General features: G+C 46.9%; 1 protein-coding gene across 8 annotated transcripts in view; it reads left to right on the plus strand.

Moving 5' to 3' along the window:
- Window positions 1-18,780, plus strand: part of AFF1 (ALF transcription elongation factor 1) — a 194,913-nt gene that overhangs the window by 168,008 nt on the left and 8,125 nt on the right. For all 8 annotated transcript variants that reach the window (XM_061420742.1, XM_061420741.1, XM_061420745.1 and 5 more), the window contains 8 exons: window positions 728-1,672; window positions 10,785-10,888; window positions 11,524-11,761; window positions 13,703-13,794; window positions 13,958-14,018; window positions 16,935-17,071; window positions 17,654-17,725; window positions 18,452-18,592. In XM_061420742.1, the coding sequence (XP_061276726.1) occupies window positions 728-1,672; window positions 10,785-10,888; window positions 11,524-11,761; window positions 13,703-13,794; window positions 13,958-14,018; window positions 16,935-17,071; window positions 17,654-17,725; window positions 18,452-18,592 (1,790 nt within the window). The remainder of the gene's footprint in view (window positions 1-727; window positions 1,673-10,784; window positions 10,889-11,523; window positions 11,762-13,702; window positions 13,795-13,957; window positions 14,019-16,934; window positions 17,072-17,653; window positions 17,726-18,451; window positions 18,593-18,780) is intronic.

The following is an 18,780-nucleotide window of genomic DNA, read 5'->3' on the forward strand; positions in this document are numbered from 1 at the left end:
CAGGTGCTCATTCAGACCAGACTACCTGTAACAAGAGGCCTCGTGTTTGATTTTTAAAGAATTCAAAGGGGGAACTCATGGTTGACTAATGTGAACTCACTTAGTTCTTTTTACCCAGAAGTAAAATCTGAAATTCAGAAGACAGTGTATCTGTGATAAACTGTCATGTATTAGTGTTTTTAAGTACACTGAGAAATGAAATCAAGTCTTGAAAAAAGTCATTTTCAATTGATGAGTATGTCAAAAACAAAAAAAGGGATAAACCATGAAACCCATCCATAACCACTAAGACCTTCTTCTGAAAATCCTTGATAAAAGGATTCTTTTTGCTCTTCATTCTTTCCTATCATTTCCTGATAGGATAGTTCACAAGTCAGAATGAAAATTCTGTTTAAATTATACTGTAACTAGCAGTGAAACAAAATCTTTATTACACAGATTTCTCAGCAGTTGACAGTGGTCAGCACTGGTCAGTATCTAATGGTCTATTATTAGTCAGTGTCTGCTACAGCTGGAATTCCTGCAGCATGAACAATGGGAAGATTGTTTTAAGAGTTAATTGTTATAGGATTTAGTCTGCAATTAGAGGGGGATCAAAAGGGCCTGAATTCTTAGGTTTGGAGTGACTGCATCTCCCCGGGACAGTCCTGTAGCAGTGGGTGACTAACCCAGAGGAGCAGTATCGTTACTGCTCAGCTAACCCTGTCTTCTTTTTCCTTGTTTGTAGCCCGAGCCTCCGACAACCAACAAATGGCAGCTGGACAACTGGCTGACCAAAGTCAGCCAGCCCGCGGTGCCCACCGAGGCCCCGGGTAGCACGGAGCCCCCGGCCCGACCCCCGGACACTAAGGGCAAGGGCGGCGACAGCGCCACCGCGGGTCACGAGCGCCCAGAGTCCAAAGAGCCTCCCCCCAAAGGCTCCAGCAAAGCCCCCCGGGTCCCATCCGAAGGCCCCCACGCGGGCAAGAGGAGCTGTCAGAAGTCCCCTGCCCAGCAGGAGCCCCCCCAGCGGCAAACCGTGGGAAGCAAACAGCCGAAAAAGCCCATCAAGGCTTCCGCCCCCGGGCACGCGGATGCGCCTGCAGATGCGCGTGCCTGCCTGCAGGTGGAGAGCGAGCCCGGACTTCCTCCCCCGGCCTCCAGGGACCAGCCCTCCAAAGACAAGCCCAAGGTGAAGACGAAAGGGCGGCCCCGCGCCGCAGACAGCCGGGAGCCCAAGCCGGCGGTGCCCACCCCCAGCGACCGGAAGAAGCACCGCAGCGGCCCCCCGAAGGCGCCCCCGAAGGACGCGGCGGCAGAGGACCGGAGCCCCGAACACTTTGCGCTCGTTCCCCTGACCCAGAGCCAGGGCCCTGTCCGCGGTGGCAGCGGCGGCGCCGGCGCCAGGACTAGTGGCTGCAGGCTGGCTGTGGTGGTCCAGGAGGACCGCCGCAAAGACAAACCCCCGGTGCCTTCGAGAGACACCAAGCTGCTCTCCCCGCTCAGGGACGCTCCGCCGCCACAAAGCTTGGTGGTGAAGATCACACTCGACCTCCTGTCTCGGATACCCCAGCCCCCAGGGAAGGGCAGCCGCCCCAAGAAACCAGAAGACAAACAGCCACCAGCAGGGAAGAAGCCAGATCCCGAGAAGAGAAGCTCAGAAAACGCCAGCAAGTTAGCCAAAAAGAGAAAGGTGAGTGTGCGAGACTAGCCTTCCCCTCCAGCCTGGAGCGTGCCTGCTGCACACCAGGGGCTGTTTGGTGCTCCATTGTCCTACAGGATTATGTTCACATAACCCTGAACTGTCTTAGAAGAGGCTGGAAATCTTTGGATTCCATGTTGCTTTTGTGACTAGTAGCAGTTAGTCTTTCATGTAGATAAGTGCTAATAAATGCCAGATTACTTCAGCTGAAATAAAGATGAGGCAGTCATTGAGAAGGACATACTGCTTTAGAATAATATAGCATTAAGGGTATGTGTTTTATCTATTTGGATAACATTGGTGTTTACCACCTGCCCCACTAGGTTTTCTCTTTTATTATTTTTATGTATGTTTTTTGGCTGTGCTGGGTCTTTGTTGCCACGTGGGTTTTGCTCTAGTTATGGAGAGTGAGCGTCTACTCTGTAGTTGTGGTGTGGGGGCTTCTCACTGTCGTGGCTTCTCTTATCGCAGAACGTGAGCAGTAGGTGCACTGGCTCAGCAGTTGCAGGCCCCAGGCTCTGAAGCACTGGCTCTGTAGTTGCAGGCCCCAGGCTCTTGGCTCAGCAGTTGTGACGCATGGGCTTAGCTGCTCCATGACCTGTGGAATCTTCCCAGAGCAGGGATCAAACCTGTGTTCCTTGGCATTGACAGGCTGCTTCTTATCCTCTGTACTACCGGGGAGGTGCTGGCCCAGTAGGTTTTCCTCTAGAAATTAAAACCTTATATGGAATGAAATGTTAATTCTGATTTACTGACAGAAGTGATATACACTAAATGTTACTCCTGTGGTTTGATCTTTTTAATACTGATATTATGTCCATATTTTAACTCATGGTAACACACCTCGTTAATTTGAAACCACCATATTTAAGAATTTATGACCTCTGTGAATGACTTTTAATAATAAGCAGGGCATTGTGGGAAAAAGTTTTAGAGCTATTACAGAGATGGTTAGGGCATCTTTTTGAGCAATATAGGCTCTTATGGTGCATTGTGAAGTAGTCTGTCATTTAGCATAGTGTTTGGTATTTTGAACAGTGTCCTTTCAACTTTTATTCTGAATTACTAAGCTCTCGATGTATTTTTTTCACTGCTTCTGGGTGAAGAGAGATTAGTGAATTCCCCCCCTGCCCCAGTGACATTCCCAAACCAACCTATCCAAGATTCAAAATGAAAGACACAAGAAAGGCCAACTCTTTCCTGCCGAGAAGGAATAAAAAGTTTAACACTCCTGCAGATACATAAAAAACTTCTCAGTTACGGAAGTTGAGCTAAGAATAACAAGGACAGAAAGATCATGAAGCCTGCTGTCATGTCTGATTTGACTGATTACTCCATGAGGTTAAAAATATAACATGACTTTACCAAACAGTAAAGGGGACGGTTTCTCCAGCACCTTGTCCAGTGAGCCGCGAGGGTGTGTATTGCTACCATAACTGCAGCGGGCGAGCCCCGTGGGGCTGGGATCCAGTGCGCTAACTGGCAGTGCTGTTTCAGCTAGAAGCAGACATTTTCCCGTGCCTGGTAACTTTTCCTTTTCCCTTCTTTTTGGCTGTGCTGGGTCTTTGCTGAGGCAGAGGGAGTTTCTTTATGGTTGTGGCTTAGTTGCCCCAAGGCATGTGGAATCTTATCTTGGTTCCTTGACCAGGGATCCAGCCCATATCGCCTGCATCAGAAGGCAGATTCTTTACCACTGGTCCACCAGGGAAGTCCCCTGACACCCTCCGAAACAATGTGTGTGTGTAAGAGGTGTGAAACGTGATGGAGAAAATTGTGATGGACCAGCCTAGGGAAATGGTGCCCACACCTAACATGCCCGAGAAAGCCTCAAAAATACACTCTTCTTACCTCCTCCTGGGAAGTCTTTTATCACCTGTCTCCCAGCTACCATAACCTTGGGTTGGCCAAAAAGGTCATTCAGTTTTTTTCCATTACAGCTGATGGAAAAACCCAAACGAACTTTTTGGCCAGCCCCAATGTTATCCAGTCTCCACGGCTGACCTTTAGCATCAACTCGAGTGGGGAGAAGTATTAGCTTCTAAAGCGCTTACTAACCAGGTGGGAACTGGAGTCTCCCTGGATGGTTGTCAGCTCAGTCCACCCTCCAGCGCAAGTCTAGAAGCTCTGTCTAGCTCCACCAAGGGAAGCCAGCTATCAGCCCTTGGCTGAGCTCTGCTAGGGCAGCTCATTCATCTTCCTGTTCAAAGGATAGAGAGGTAATGACCCCCTCATCTTAGGCAAGTACATGCTTGCTTTAAACCTCTGGCAAACAGCTGAGCGGTCTGGCCTTGGGAACAGCCTGCCTGTTTGCTGTGGGAGTGACAGGATCAGTGTCTGAACCGGTCATTCCAAATCCTGGCTGCACGTCCCTGTCTGCTGGGGACGCCCTGGCTACTGGTGGAGGGATGAGCACCACCCTGCATGCTCCCCATTGGTGGTTTTATTTCTTCTTTTTTGTTTTACTTACTATTCTCCCCTCCCCCACATTTTAAAAATTTATGTTAAATTAGAGGATAAGCTTTACAAGGTTGGGTTGGTTTCAGCCAAAATATACATATGGCCCCTCCCTGTTAAACCTCCCTCCCACTCCCCTCATATCATCTAACTCCTCAGATTGGTGGTGCTGGTTTAGTGACAAGTCGTGTCCGACTCTTGTGACCCCATGGACGGGGTCTGTAGCCCTCCAGGCTCCTCCGTCCATGGGATTCTCCAGGCAACTACTGGAGTGGGTTGCCATTTCCTTCTCCAGGGCGTCTTCCCGACCCGGGAATTGAACTTGGGTCTCCTGCACTGTAGGCAGAAAACTCCTCAGATTTTCTAATACCTATGGCTCTGGAGCAGAAGCTTGTCACCAGGGCAGGATTGTACAGAGCTAGTGGTTTGGACTGAGAAATCTCTCCAGGGTGGTGCTTTTAGACATCATGGATCTAGGAATTCCTGGTCTGAAGTATGTCACTAGTTAGAAACACTACTTAGGAGCCTTTAGACAAATATCAACAGCGGCTGACTGTGTAGTTGCTTCCTGATCAGAGAACCGTGTGTCATTGGTTTTACTTCCTGCTGGATTCCAGCTGGTGTTAAGACTGAACACTGCCCCCTCAGGTGCTCTCTGTGAGGGCCAGGCTCCCCACTCTCTTGCCAAGACCCTGACTCTGCTTGCTCAGGGCACCGTGGCTGCCCTGTTTGATGAGTGGGGCTGCTCCGTGGGCAGCCCAAGTCTCTCTCTCTCTTTAAATTTAATTTATTTGGCTGTGCTAGGTGTTCGTTTCAGTGTGTGGAATCTTTAGTTTCAGCACGTGGGGTCTCGTTCCCTGACTAGGGGTTGAACCCAGGCCCTCTGCATTGGAAGTGCAGACCACTGGACCACCAGGGAAGTCCCACCCAGGTCTCTTTTTAAGCTTGGGTGCTTTCTTCCATATTTGTATAGTGTTCATGTTCTTCAGGGCTTCCCTGGTGGCCCAGAGGGTAAAGCGTCTGCCTACAATGCAGGAGAGCCGGGTTCGATCCCTGGGTCGGGAAGATTCCCCTGGAGAAGGAAATGGCAACCCACTCCAGTATTCTTGCCTGGAAAATCCCATGGACAGAGGATCCTGGCAGGCTACAGTCCATGGGGTCGCAAAGAGTCAGATACAACTGAGCGACTGCACTTTCACTTTTCACTTTCATCTTCTTCATATGGAGTGTGAACCCTAGAAAAAGCTGCATGAAGAAGTAGTGAGAGCAATTGAATAATGTACCTGCTCCTTCCCATCCCTTTCTTGCCATGAAAGTTAACAGGTATTTTCAGAGTGTTAACAGATTCTTGAGGGGGCTTTCCCAGTGGCTCACCAGTAAAGAATCTGCCTGCAATGCAAGAGATGCATGCAGATGCGAGTTCGATCCCGGGGTTGGGAAGATCCCCTGGAGAAGGAAATGGCAGCCCCCTCCAGTATTCTTGCCTGCAGAATCCCCATGGACAGAGGATCCTGGCAGGCTACAGTCCACGGAGTCACAAAGAGTCGGACACGACTGAGCACACAAACACACACATGCACACGCAGCAGATCCTTGAAGCCATTTTAGACTCAAAAGTGTGAGAAGATGATTGTAGAGAGTTAGTGGTGGTTAACAGCTGTGATGAATCCATTGAATGTGGTGCCTATAGAAGTGTATTTGTATTTTTTTCTTCTACTTTGTAAAGTAGTCCGTTGGGGACACTTCATGCGAAAAAGTAGAGAAAATCATGAGGGCAAATGGGCATGAACTTACATGGTCCTCCTTGCATAAACTACAGAATTTCTTCAACCTGATTACAGTTTAGAATTTAAACTAGAACTTATATTTTCTTTTATATAATTTTTAGGCTTCCTGTTTTCCAGACTTGGAAGGGAAGTTGAAGTTTAGAGGCGCAGCACAGTGTATAATCAAGGCGGCACAAAGGGAAGGATTCGAAAAGCACCAAATGTTCCGAGAGCTGAGCCTTGCTCAAGGCGCTTTTCTAGGTGTTGTTGGTGTTCAGTTACAAGGGTGACTCTGTCCTTCGTTACCTCTCGTAGATAATCTCAACTAATTCAGTCACCTACGGAAGTCTTTCAAACAAAACTCTAGACTATCTCAGCAGTTGTTTAGACAAATGCCAGAACAGGGAGGTTACGTTCGTGCAGGTCTTTCCCTTTTTCTGAATAACTGCTTTACTGACCGAGAGGCCTGGAGACTTTTGGAAGCACATTGCAGTGCATGGTTTACATGTGTTTTGAAGAAGGGGGAGGGAAATTATGGGATCTGATGGGAAAATGTGCATTTTTATTGCTTGATGGTTGGTTCAAACCTTCCCTTCTATCCAAGATCAGCCTGTTTTCTCTTGGGTTGTTTCTCCAGATAGACATTCCCGGTTATTATCCTTCAAAATCAAGGGTTTGAAGTCATCCCTATAATTTCCTAAAACCACTTACATCTAATTTCTTCATGCCTGTTAGTTACCCTAAAAACATCATATGGAGAGCTGTTTTAGGGCCAGTCTAATGCCTGTGTTTGCCTGATGAGAAAGAAGGGGGAAAGTGGATACATTTTGCCCTTCTGTGGTGCTTAGCCCAGTGAATATAGCCCGCCTTCTCAGTCTCCACCCTCATTCTAGGGGTCAGCTTGGACTTGTCTGCCTCGTCGTCTCACCGAGCCTCTGGCAGAGGCAGATCTTGGCCAAGTACCTGAACTTCCCCAAAGGCTGCCTCTCCACTTTTGCTCTGCTCCATGTGCTACCAAGTCGATTCGCTTCCCCGAGGGAGAGGGTGATAGAGTTTAGGACTGGAGCACTGAGACCCATGTATCTCTTATTCAGCCGCTGCCTTTCACAGATGGGATCCAGAAAGGCTTGAGGGCTCCCCCTGATGGCTTGGTGGTAAAGAATCCACCTGCAAAGTGGGAGATTCGAGTTCCATTCCTGGGTTGGGAAGATCCCCTGGAGGAGGAAATGGCAACCCACTCTAGTATTCTTGCCTGGGAGATCCCATGGACAGAGGAGCCTTAACAGTGGGACACAACTTAGCGACAGCAAACTCCCCTTCTACTTGCAGTACCTGGCTGGTGAGTTGAGTGCCCTGGAGGCCTCCTCTCCAGAAACCGGCTCAGCAGAGCACAGCCCCAGCGCTTCCTTTTATGGTCATCATTCTTGCCCTTTGGCTCCATGCTGCAGGTGGAGCAGCCTTTGGCAGGTAATCTGAGGCTTCCTGAGCCAACAGGTTCAGAAAAGTCAACAAGTCAATCAAGAGGAGCCTCCTCCTGGTGGAGATGTGGGCACCATGGAGACACTTTTTCTGAAAAAAGGGAGCTTCCAAGACCCAGACCTGAGACTTAATCTGTGGATGAGCCCCTGGGCAGAGGAGACTCTTTTTCCTCCTGAAAAAAAGCATCGTGCTTACCTCTCTTTCAAATGGTCTCTTGACCCAGAAACATCTCGGGAACTCCTCACCTTCTGTTTTCCAGTCTTGGATCAAGTCTGCGCCGCCCCCCCCTGGTGGTTCAGATGGTAAAGAATCTGCCTGCAATGCAGCAGGCCTGGGTTCGATCCCTGGGTTGGGAAGATCCCCTGGAGGAGGGAATGGCCACCCACTGCAGTATTCTTACCTGGAGACTCCCATGGACAGAGGAACCTAGCGGGGTATGGTCCATGGGGTCACAAAGAGTTGGACACGACTGAGCACCTAACCCTTTCTACCAGCCGACAGAATATTACCGGCTTCTAAGTTGCTGCATGTCAGTATAAAGCAGATTATTCCAGTAAGTGCCAGCACAGTTGTTAAAGCTGGTGTCAAAGTTGATCCTTGGTTCTGGGCTGTTCTCTTGAGTCACCAGTTGGCACAAGCCAGAGTTAAACCAGTTTGTGAGGATTGACTCACTAGGAATCATATTTTCATGTGTGGTTTGTAAGGCCTGCCACTTTGGCTTCTAGTCGTAACTAGCATGTCCTAAGCAGCATGAAGGTATACAAACAAAAATTAACTCTTCTGCCTCTGGAGTTTGCTGTTTTCTTTAGAAAATAACCTTGTGGGCCATTTATACTTAACTTTATCTTCAGGACTTACCCTTTGTGGTGTTAACTGCCTGGAGATGCCTTCTATTTAAAGCAGTATGAGGACTTCCCTTGTAGTGTGGTGGGCTTAGAATCCACCTGCCTGTGCGGGGGACATGGGTTTAATCGCTGGTCCAGGAAGATCCCATATTCCTGCCGGGCCAGAAAGCTTGTGCACCACAGCTACTGAGCCCACGCTCCAGGGCCCGTGAGCTGCAACTTCTAAAGCCCAAGTGCCCTGGGTCCTGTGCTCTGCAAGATGAGAAGCCCGATCCCTGCAATGAAGAGTGGCCCCCCACTTGCCGCAACTAAAGAAAGCCTGAGTGCCAATGAAGTCCTAGCACAGCCAAAAAAATAAATTAAAAAAAAAAACTATGATTGGGACTCTGCTCTTCCACTGTAGGGGATGAGGGTTCAGTCCTCGCCAGGGAACTAAGATGCTACGTGCCGTGCGCTGTGGCTGGGAAAACAGCAAAACAACCCTATAAAAAAAAGTGAAGTGAAAGTTGCTCAGTCATGTCCGACTCTTTGCAACCCCATGGACTATACAGTCCATGGAATTCTCCAGGCCAGAATACTGGAGTGGGTAGCCTTTCCCTTCTCCAGGGGATCTTCCCAACCCGGGGATCGATCCTAGGTCTCCCGCGTTGCGGGCGGATTCTTTACCAGCTGAGACACAGTGTATTAGTAATTAACTTCGTGTGCGAGTTAATTATCTCTCTGGGTATTTTAGCACATTCTGTGATTTTTCCCAAAGATAAATTTCCCACCTCTTGCAATGTTTGCTGCGCCAGCTGTGTGGCCTTTAATCTAAAACTCAAGAGAAATTCACCGGGGCTGTTGGTAGCAGAGCCTGTTAGGCACAGTGGGTGTAGTGATGAGGGTTCCCACTAGGAGAAGAGTTCTGTTTTAACCAGTCGTTTCCGGTTTATTCTGTTTTTCTCTGCCAACATCCAGAGTACCTGTAAAGTGTTCCCATTGTGAATTGTGGAATGGAGGGTGAGTTACATGCTGAGCCCCAGCAGGCTCCCCCTGGCCACTGCCAGGGCCCCCCTCTCATCTCTCTTGATGTGTGCCCAGGGCTTGTGCTGCTGCCACACGAGAAACAAACAGCCATGTGAAATCACTTGCTGTATTTCAGTTGTGCCCGTGGGATGTGCTTATTTGCATTATATGTTTGCTCCTTGCTAGGTCCTTCAAGATCTGTTTATCCCCCAGTCTTTCATCACGAGCGACTGATTTGTTTTCCTTTTATCTAACCTGTACATCGAATAGTTCTTCATTTGCCTCAGCTCATTGGAAGTTCAAGGTCCATTTTGCACGTCACCTCTAGAAAAGTGTAAAGAACAGTAGCAATATCATGCGACCTAATTTTACATTTTCATAATTTTACATTCTCTAGTAGCCACGTTAAAAAATATTAAAAGGAAAAAACAGTGAAAGCAATATTAAATAGTTTAATCCAGTGTATCTAAAATATTGGCACTTCAGCATTTCATCAGTAGAAAAATAATTACATTCTCCGTTTTTCCACAAAGTTCTTGACTTCACTTGTCACTCTGGACTTGCTGGCTCTGGGACAGAGTGTGAGACAGTGCGGGATTGTCTCCAGGGGTACCAGCCTTGGCTCAGAGTTTCTTTCTCCACCCATATTTTCCCCTCTTCTGTGCGCACACCAGGAGATGAAAACTAAATATCCTTATAAGCCACCTTATCTTTTGAAACAAGAGATAAATGTTTTTGGCAGAGTTTGCGAAGGGCTGGATTGAGACACACTCCTGAGCACCTGTGCCTGGAGAATGCGGGGGTCGGAGGGGGTAGGGTACGGTATGTCTCTGCCTTTTCCCTACTTTTGAGCAAGGCCACGCTGTTTATTAGCAGAGCTTGAGCCCACACATCTTAATTTATTCATTTTTCTTGGAGACATTCAGAGAACAAGGGAGAGACTGTGGTGAAAACCAGGGCCTCCCACAATTGGATCACGTGAAAAATGTTTTTCCCAGTTAAGACTCTAAGAGAGGATTTCGGTTTTTTAGGGATTGGCCTAGATTGGCTGATGGTGTCCCAGATTTCTTTCCTGGTGAGCTGTCGGAGGAGTTTAGTTCTGATGCACCTGAGCTGATTGAAGGACCCCCCCACTGATCACTTGGTTGTCCTTGTTAGAAGCTAGTGACTCCTCCCCACAGGCCATCACGTGAGCTTAGGCCTGTGGGAAGGACCCTCTGTAAACTGGATATACATGTTGTCATGGAATAACACAACTGTTGTGCTTCCTGGGAAGAGGAAAACCTGGTTCTTTCCTTTCTGGGTATCCTTCTTTTCCTGGGTGTGAGGAATAGTCCTTCCTGAAGCACAGGTCTGTCTCAGTGTAAATCACATCAGATCTGTACGGCCTGCCGCCTCCCTCTCCCAGAACGCAGTGTAGGTGCTTAAAGGTTGCCACGTGCGTTTAGATGTTCCCACAAGTCTCGTTGTTCTCCTTGCCTTTGCTGTATATTTTTTTCCTCTGTTTTGTCTGTACAGTCGTGTTCGTAACAGTTTAATGTTATACAATAACAGGGTGAAGCAGAGAAAGACCACGACAGCAAGAAAGTCAGGCTGGAGAAGGAAGTCAAGTCACAGCCATCGTCTTCCTCTTCCCACAAGGAATCTTCCAAATCAAAGTGAGTATGGAGGCTAGGAACAGTCTGCAAAGGCGATCAAAGCTTCCTGGATCACGTGCCCTGGCAGACGTTTTCCTTCTGCAATAGAATAAGAGTCAACTCTTTGGGGTTCCTTTTGACGATACGCTAAATTTGTTTTGTTTTCCTCCGTGAGGACCTTAGAGGAGTGAACAGTTGGTTTGGCAGCAAACTTAGATTTATCAACAGCACAAAAAGCCTTGGCAAAAGTGAGCGAGTCGTGTCACCATGTAAACCAACAGAGATTTGAGAGAGAAAGGGGAGGGGGTCCGATGTGAAGGGGGCAGAGAGGAGGTACAGGTTGTGCGGCAGCTGCTGCAGACAGAGCTGTTTGGGTAAAAGGTTAAGACCACTGGCAGACTCTGCAAGCTTCGTGACAAGTTACACAACCACATTTATCAACCTCATTTACTACTCATAGGTAGGACTCGATTTTTCAAAGGTTTAAAAAAAAAAAAAAAGGCTCTGAAATTTGGCCTTTCCACAAAAATGGATTTCATGCTCTGTGATATCTTAATCTTTTGTGTCAACAGCTACTTTGTCCTTTTAAGCCAAACAACGAAGCTGTGTGGTTCATGTTCTGCCTTAACTTAGTTTTGCCTCGTGTTTCGTTCCAGGATGTCCAGGCCCTCCTCTGAGCCCTCAAAGAAGGAAATGCTTCCCCCTTCGCTCGTGTCATCCTCATCCTCCCAGAAGCCAGCCAAGCCTGCACAGAAGAGGCCACGGCAGGAAGACCCCGGCTGCCAGGACCCCCCAAAAAGTGCCGGTAGTGCCAAGGGCAGCCACAGAGACCCTTCTGCCTCCAAACACAGAAAAGCAGAGGGGAAGGTCTCTGGAAGCTCCACAGAGCACAAAGTAAGGAGGGACACGGTCATGTCGAAAAGGGGATACGTCGGTGTGTCTTTAAATGCTCAAATAAGTCCTGACTGATGGTAGTTCAGAGCTATTTCATCACTTGTAAAAGCCAGAATGAATAATTTGTGCTTAAATCTCCACTTGCCAGAGGGAGAGTAAGAAACAGTTCCTGTTACATGAACATTGAGTTGGAAGTTTATTCTTAAGATGGTTCAGATGTGCAAATACAGAATACATGCTTGGGTTAATTTTCTATCCAGAGTTTTGCAGTAAAACATAACTCTGGTTAGTTCTTGGCTTGGATGTTTGATCTCAAATACTTCCATTATTAGTGATAATGGGAAAAATTTCCTTTTTCAAATACAAATTCCTTTCTTCCTGTTAATCTGGAATGGGTAATAGAGTGTGTGTGTGTGTGTGTGTTGCCTAAGAGTAAGTGTTATATTTGGTTTGTTGATAATCTGTTCTCTTGAACATGCTTGTCTTATGGCTTTTCTGTGTCCCCGATACAATCAAAATCGACAGTTTCAGTTGAATCTAGCTGAGAAAATGCTTGACTAAGCCAAAGTGTGCAGTGTTTGAGTTCTCTTTTGAGCTCCTTTTGGGCTAATTTAGAGAAATAGTATTAGGTTGGTGCAAAAGTAATTGTGGTTTTGCATTGTTGAAATTTGCCGTTTGGTATTGAAATATATTCTTCAATGTGATTCTGTTATACATCATTTTAATGCATATTTCTCACTTTGTGTTTTTTGTTAATGGCTTATTACTTGCTGTTTATATTTGTTTTAGACTATGGAAATGATGTTAGACAAAAAGCAAATTCGAGCGATTTTCTTATTTGAGTTCAAAATGAGTGGTAAAGTAGTGGAGACAACTTGCAACATCAACAACTCATTTGGCCCAGGAACTGCTAATGAAGGTACAGTGCAATGGTGGTTCCAGAAGTTTTGCAGAGGAGATAAGAACCTTGAAGATAAGGAACATGATGGCCGGCCATCAAAGTTGACAACAACCGATTGAGAGCTGTCACGGAAGCTGGTCCGCTTACAACTACTCGAGAAGTTGCTGAAGAACTCAGCGTCGACTATTCTACAGTTGTTTGGCATTTGAAGCAAACTGGAAAGGTGGAAAAGCTTGGTAAGTGGGTGCCGCATGAGTTGATCGGAAATCAAAAAAATCATTGTTTTGAAGTGTCATCTTCTGTAAAACAAAAGTGAACCGTTTCTTGATAAGATTGTGGCGTTCGACAAAAAGTGGCTTGTACGTGACAACTGGCGGTGTCAGTGGTTGGACCAAGAAGAAGCTCTAATGCGCTTCCCAAAGCCAAACTTGCACCAGGAAAAAGTCACAGTCACTTTGGTGGTCTCCTGCCCGTCTGGTCCACTGCAGCTTTCTGAATCCCAGCGAAACTGTTACATCTGAGAAGTATGCTCAGCGAATCGATGAGATGCACCAAAAACTTCAGTGCCTGCAGCCGGCATTGGTCAACAGAAAGGGCCCAGTTCTCCGCAGCAACACCCAACCGTACGTCGCACAACCAACACTTCGAAAGTTGAATGAATTGAGCTACAAAGTTTTGCCTCATCTGCCATATTCACCTGACCTTTTTGCCAGTTGACTACCATTTCTTTAAGCATGTCAACAACTTTTTGCAGGGAAAATGCTTCCACACCAGCAGGAGTCAGAAAATGCTTTCCAAGAGTCCATCAAATCCCACAGCACGGATTTTTACAGTATGGGAATAAATACACTTATCTCTCATGGGCAAAAATGTGTTGATTGTAGTAGTTCCTGTTTTGATTAATAAAGATGTGTTCGAGCCTAGTTATAATGATTTAAAATTCACAGTTCGAAGCCGCAATTACGTTTGCACCAACCGAATAGGTTTGCGTCAGTGATCTTAAGTGTGAGAGGGTGATCGATGTGATGATTTTTTTCAAGGGATCTTCTGGAGATACTGCAAACCGTTTTCCAGTGCCTTCTTTGCCAAATGGTAACTCCAAACCAGGGAAGCCTCACGTGAAGTTTGACAAGTAAGTCCTTGGGTGCAGCTCCCTCCGTCTCGGCCCCTCCTCCCCCTCCTGCCTCCCCTCACACCGCCCGACCCCCTGTCCTTTCCCGCCTCTAGTCGTTTCCCTCCAGTCCAGTACCTGTAGCTTCCTGTGACCCACTCCTGGTCTTTTTCTTCTCTTTCAGACAACAAGCCGATTTTCACCTGAAGGAAGCCAAAAGGTTGAAGGACAAAGCAGAATTAGTGGTCCGTCTTGGCTCTTTCTCCCTTGGGTGGAATGTTTTCTGATAAAATCCTTGCCGTCTCATTCTGCCGTATTCCACACCGCTAACCGTGGAGGGGGCTGGTGGGGGAAGGCAGGGCAGCGCGGGGCATAAGAGCATCAGCAGATTCAGGGTCAGAATCAGGGAGGGGTGAGGGGAACTCGAGGAGTAACACCAGTGTGGCTTCATGGGTTCCGTTTGATCGTGGGCAGATAGTACCAGCACGCGTTTCGTGTCTACATGAGTGAAAGTTGATCTGCCTGACGGTGTTTTATGTAATACACACAAGTGCTTCCTTGTCCCACTGAATCCGTTCTTTGGATGTGAAACACAACTCTTGCTTTTTGCAAGCTGGTCAGTTTGTGTTCACCCCAAAACATTTCAAAAAGTAAGGTAGGCTGTTTGCATTCCAAAATTATTTTAAAGCCCCAGAGAGACTAACAGTGAACAGTGGACCAACGCCATCAGAGGAAATTTGACGGTGAGGCTGCTGATGGCTCTCTTGGTAAACAAGCAGGGAACTCTCTTTCCCTGGTGGCTGTTGGACCTTCTGGAAGGGGGCAGTTTTTGTTAGTTGCATACGTAATTAAATATGCTTTTAATTCTCCACTGCAGTATAGTCAGATAAGGCTTGCCCTTTGTCATAGTTAAACATCTAAGACTCTGGGGTTTTATTTACTTGGTGTATTCCCCACACCTAAACCCCTACGGAGACCATATGTTGAACTTTGTACCACAACAGCGTCCTTTGCTTTGATTCTGCCACATGCAGACATAGCCACGAACTCCGGCAGTCCACGGGGATTGAATGGGATCCATCCGTGGTGGCCTCAGAATCCACACCCAGCCCGCTCAGTGTTCTGCACCCCCCGTCTGTGGACTGGCATCTATTCTCAGGCTTGGGAGGGCTGGGCCAAGTCCCTTTTATCAGGTCCCTGTTCATCAGGGTAGAGTCCTTCCCACACCGGCTGCTGTAAGAGGGTTGCAGGCAAAGTTAGGCGCTATCTGCGCAGTGACTGTACCGGGATGACCTTAGTCAGATTGAGATGCCTCAAGCGGCACCAGACAACAGCGTGTCCCAGCCTCTTCCTTTCCCTTCTCCGAGGCTGTTGTGAGAACTGTATGAGTTTTTGGGTTTTTGAAATAGAGTAAATATTAGGGAGTCTGTCTGCCACTCATCAACAGCTTATCTTGACATTGGGCACTTTGAGCACTAGAGTCCCTCATTATTCAAACAAGATTACTACTCCAGCGAACTTTTTTGTGTGTCGTATTTCATCTGTACATATGCACATCTTCTTTCTCCCTTCCTATGGCTATTGCATCTGTTTTAATAATATTAACTCATTCTACCCTCAAAATATGCTGGTTTGGATGGAAACCTGAATGACCAGCCTCTCTGTTATGTTTTCCTTTAATAACACAATGTCTTAAACATGTCCATCATTCACACCAAATAGTTAAGTGCATAACTGAGTAGAGAGGAGTGTATTTCATCTCTCTTCTTCTTTTACTTATTGTTGGGTAAGGAAATTAGAACTCTGCAGCCCACTCCAGTATTCTTGCCTGGAAAATCCCGGGGATGGAAGAGCCTGGCGGGCTACAGTCCGTGGGGTTGTAAAGAGTCTGACACGACTGAGCACGTGAACACAGCACGTATCACCTTTAACAGTGTCCCAGGAGCCCCATAGACTTATCACAGGAATATTATCATTAGGAACCTCACAGAATTCTCAAAGAAGTGGGAATGGGCAAGTTGCCTTAGTATAGTTATTTTTGTTTCTACCCTGAGGCCAATATAAATTTTGAAAATTCCATGAAAGAGGTGGTATTGGATAAGTAAATTGGAAGAGTTAAATTCCCACCAGTGAAGCAAACCAGTAAGGCCCTTTATGATTGATTATTTGGGGCATGCTGATTGGATTTTTATTCTTTCTGTCACTGATTTTCTGAGCCTGGGTTCTCTAGAAGAAATGTCTTAAAATCAAGTTATTTTTTAAAATGAAAGGTAGCAGCCATCTTTCTTTGCCAGACCATGTTTCTTTGCCGATTCGTCACCATCTCCTTACACTCCACTTGCGTCTTTATGGTTTCAGTCTTTTGAACATACCAAATTAGAGGCGTTAGCAGAAACGCCTTGCACATGTCATGTTGACCAGTTGCTCTTACATCATGTGCTGCATACGCGCGTGGAGAGGAAAGTGGAGGCTCTCGCCCGTCTCTTGAGCTGGCTGAATTCCACCAAGTGAGAAGAGTGTTAAGTGACAAAATGTGTATTCAGGCTTAAGTGACCGCCAGTATCTGGTTGCTTTCATACATCTGCATTCCCGTTGAGGGACTCTGAAACGTTATCCCTGTTGACCCAGAGGACTGCCTTGAGCCCTTAACCCAGGCTTCCCAAGAGAGGATCTGTTGGGCTGTAAAATACATCAAAAGATTATTATTCGACATGATACCTGAGATGCTTGTAAACCATAACATTTTTTTTACTTGTTAAGAGAGAGAGTTCAGCACATACAAAGAAACCGTGAATGCATTATTCTAGATGTATAGTGTAACCCATTTTTCAGGAAAATCATATAGTGGGCGGCTGCACACGAGTAACGAGGGGACCGTGTACTTGGTGCCTTAGCTTGAGTATGTACTTCAGTACGTTTTGAGAAGTGAATCTTATTACAAGATTGTCTTCTCTTTCCTACTGAAATTTTTCTGGAAGAAAGTTCTCAGTAGGTCAGAGCGGATGGGCTTTGGATATCATGGTTGAGTTGGTCTGTCCCCGACTTCTCTCCAGCCGCAGTTCAGCTCAGACGGTGGGGGCCGGTTTCTGTAGAGAATGTGTGTGAGAAGCTGAGTAAAAGTCCGTGTTAGGCTTGACAAGGGCTGTGCTCTTCGCCCACAGACGGACAAGGTAGGGAAGGCCTTTAAATACCTGGAGGCTGCCTTGTCCTTCATTGAGTGCGGCGTCGCCCTGGAGTCGGAGAGCCCCGCGTCCAAGTCGGCGTACTCCATCTACTCGGAGACCGTGGACCTCATTAAGTGAGTGCCCGCCCGTGTCTTCCTCTTAGCACTTCCTGTCGTCACCTTTATGGCTTGAATCCATGTGAACTTCGGTGTGAGGACAGCTTAACAAAGGGGAGTCTTTCAGAAGTCGCTGATGCAGGAAGTTGGTTGGTTTTTGTTTCTGGTCATGAACTGAAATTGTGTTCCAGATGAAGTGCTAGACCAGAATACCTCGGTCCGGCCAAGTGAACGGTGAAATGCCAGTCCCTTTAGGGAGGGGGTCGGTTTTTTCCAGCTTGACTTTCTTAGATGCCCTCTCGTTTCCGCTGCAGCTCTCTCTCCTTTATCCCCTGCGTTTCAGCAGGGGACTCAGTAAGAGCACAGGTCTGCTTGGTTTCAAGCAGGTGGGCAGGTGAGAGGGCAGGCATGTCCTCGCCTCGTCTTCAGAATGGCGTGACTTGTCGCGCTGAAGCCTCGTTTGTCTTCTGGGCTGCTGTCTCGTGGCCACATCTTTAGGAAAAATCAATATGAAACTAAGACAGACATCATAAGGTGTCTTTGTGCCTGGAGTTTTCTGACTGCCTGTTTGACTTGATGGACATGTCTGTTTTCCTACAGGTTCATACTGTCATTAAAATCCTTCTCAGATGCCACGACGCCAACACAGGAGAAGATATTTGCTGTTTTATGGTGTGTATTTTTCCCTTTGTCTAAAGAGTATTATATTTGCTTTTGCATCTCTTGATGTTACTAAGAGAGTTTGATAGCTTGTTTTCTTAAAATGAAAGTACTAATGAAAGGGGAATCAGTACCAGGAAGTGGGAGGATGTGTGTCAAGGGGTTAATCTCACTGGTGATTGATTATTATGAGATGTCATCTACTGCCATTTTACTGACAACTCAGATTCTTTGGTCTTGTGACTTAAACTATATCCTTGTGTATCTGTGTTTGACCATTAGAATGCAGGCAGATTCTTTACCATCTGAGCCCCAAAGGAAGCCCATTCATTGGAAAAGAACCAATTCATTGGAAAAGCCTGACGCTGGGAAAGATTGAGGGCAGGAGGAGAAGGGGGCAGCAGAGGAGGATGTGGTTGGATGGCATCACCAACTCAATGGACATGAGTTTGAGCAAACTCTGGGAGATAGTGAAGGATAGGGAAGCCTGGCGTGCTGCAGTTCATGGGGTCGCAAAGAGATGGACATACACAGCTTAGTGATTGAACAACAACAAACATGGGTGCAGTTTCACCTGTGTTTACTTCTGATGCTAGTACAGGGAGGTTCTTGATGTTCTTCCTCTTGTTAATTGAGGAAAACCCAGTGGTGGAAAAGGTTTGGTGGCTCGCTCTCTGTAGTGGCGATACGCATGTCTCCAAGGCAGTGCTTCATTTCCACTTATGTTTATGTTCACAGCATGCGTTGCCAGTCCATTTTGAACATGGCAATGTTTCGTTGTAAAAAAGATATGGCGATAAAGTATTCCCGCACGCTTAACGAACACTTCTTCAAGACTTCTTCCAAGGTTGCCCAGGCACCTTCTCCATGCATCGCAAGGTAATGGCCAGCCTGACTGAAATAACTCCCAGTGTTAAATGCCCTCTTTATGTGACTCTTGTGTGCCTTCAGCATGTCAAAAATTATATACTCCATGTGCGGTCTTGCTCCTTCAACTGAAATCACCAGCACATCTCTACCTTTTTGAGGAGTCGTTAGAAATCATGATATTTGCTGGTTGGGCAACA

Source organism: Bos javanicus, chromosome 6 (genome assembly GCF_032452875.1).
Source record: "Bos javanicus breed banteng chromosome 6, ARS-OSU_banteng_1.0, whole genome shotgun sequence".
Classification (NCBI taxonomy): domain Eukaryota; kingdom Metazoa; phylum Chordata; class Mammalia; order Artiodactyla; family Bovidae; genus Bos; species Bos javanicus.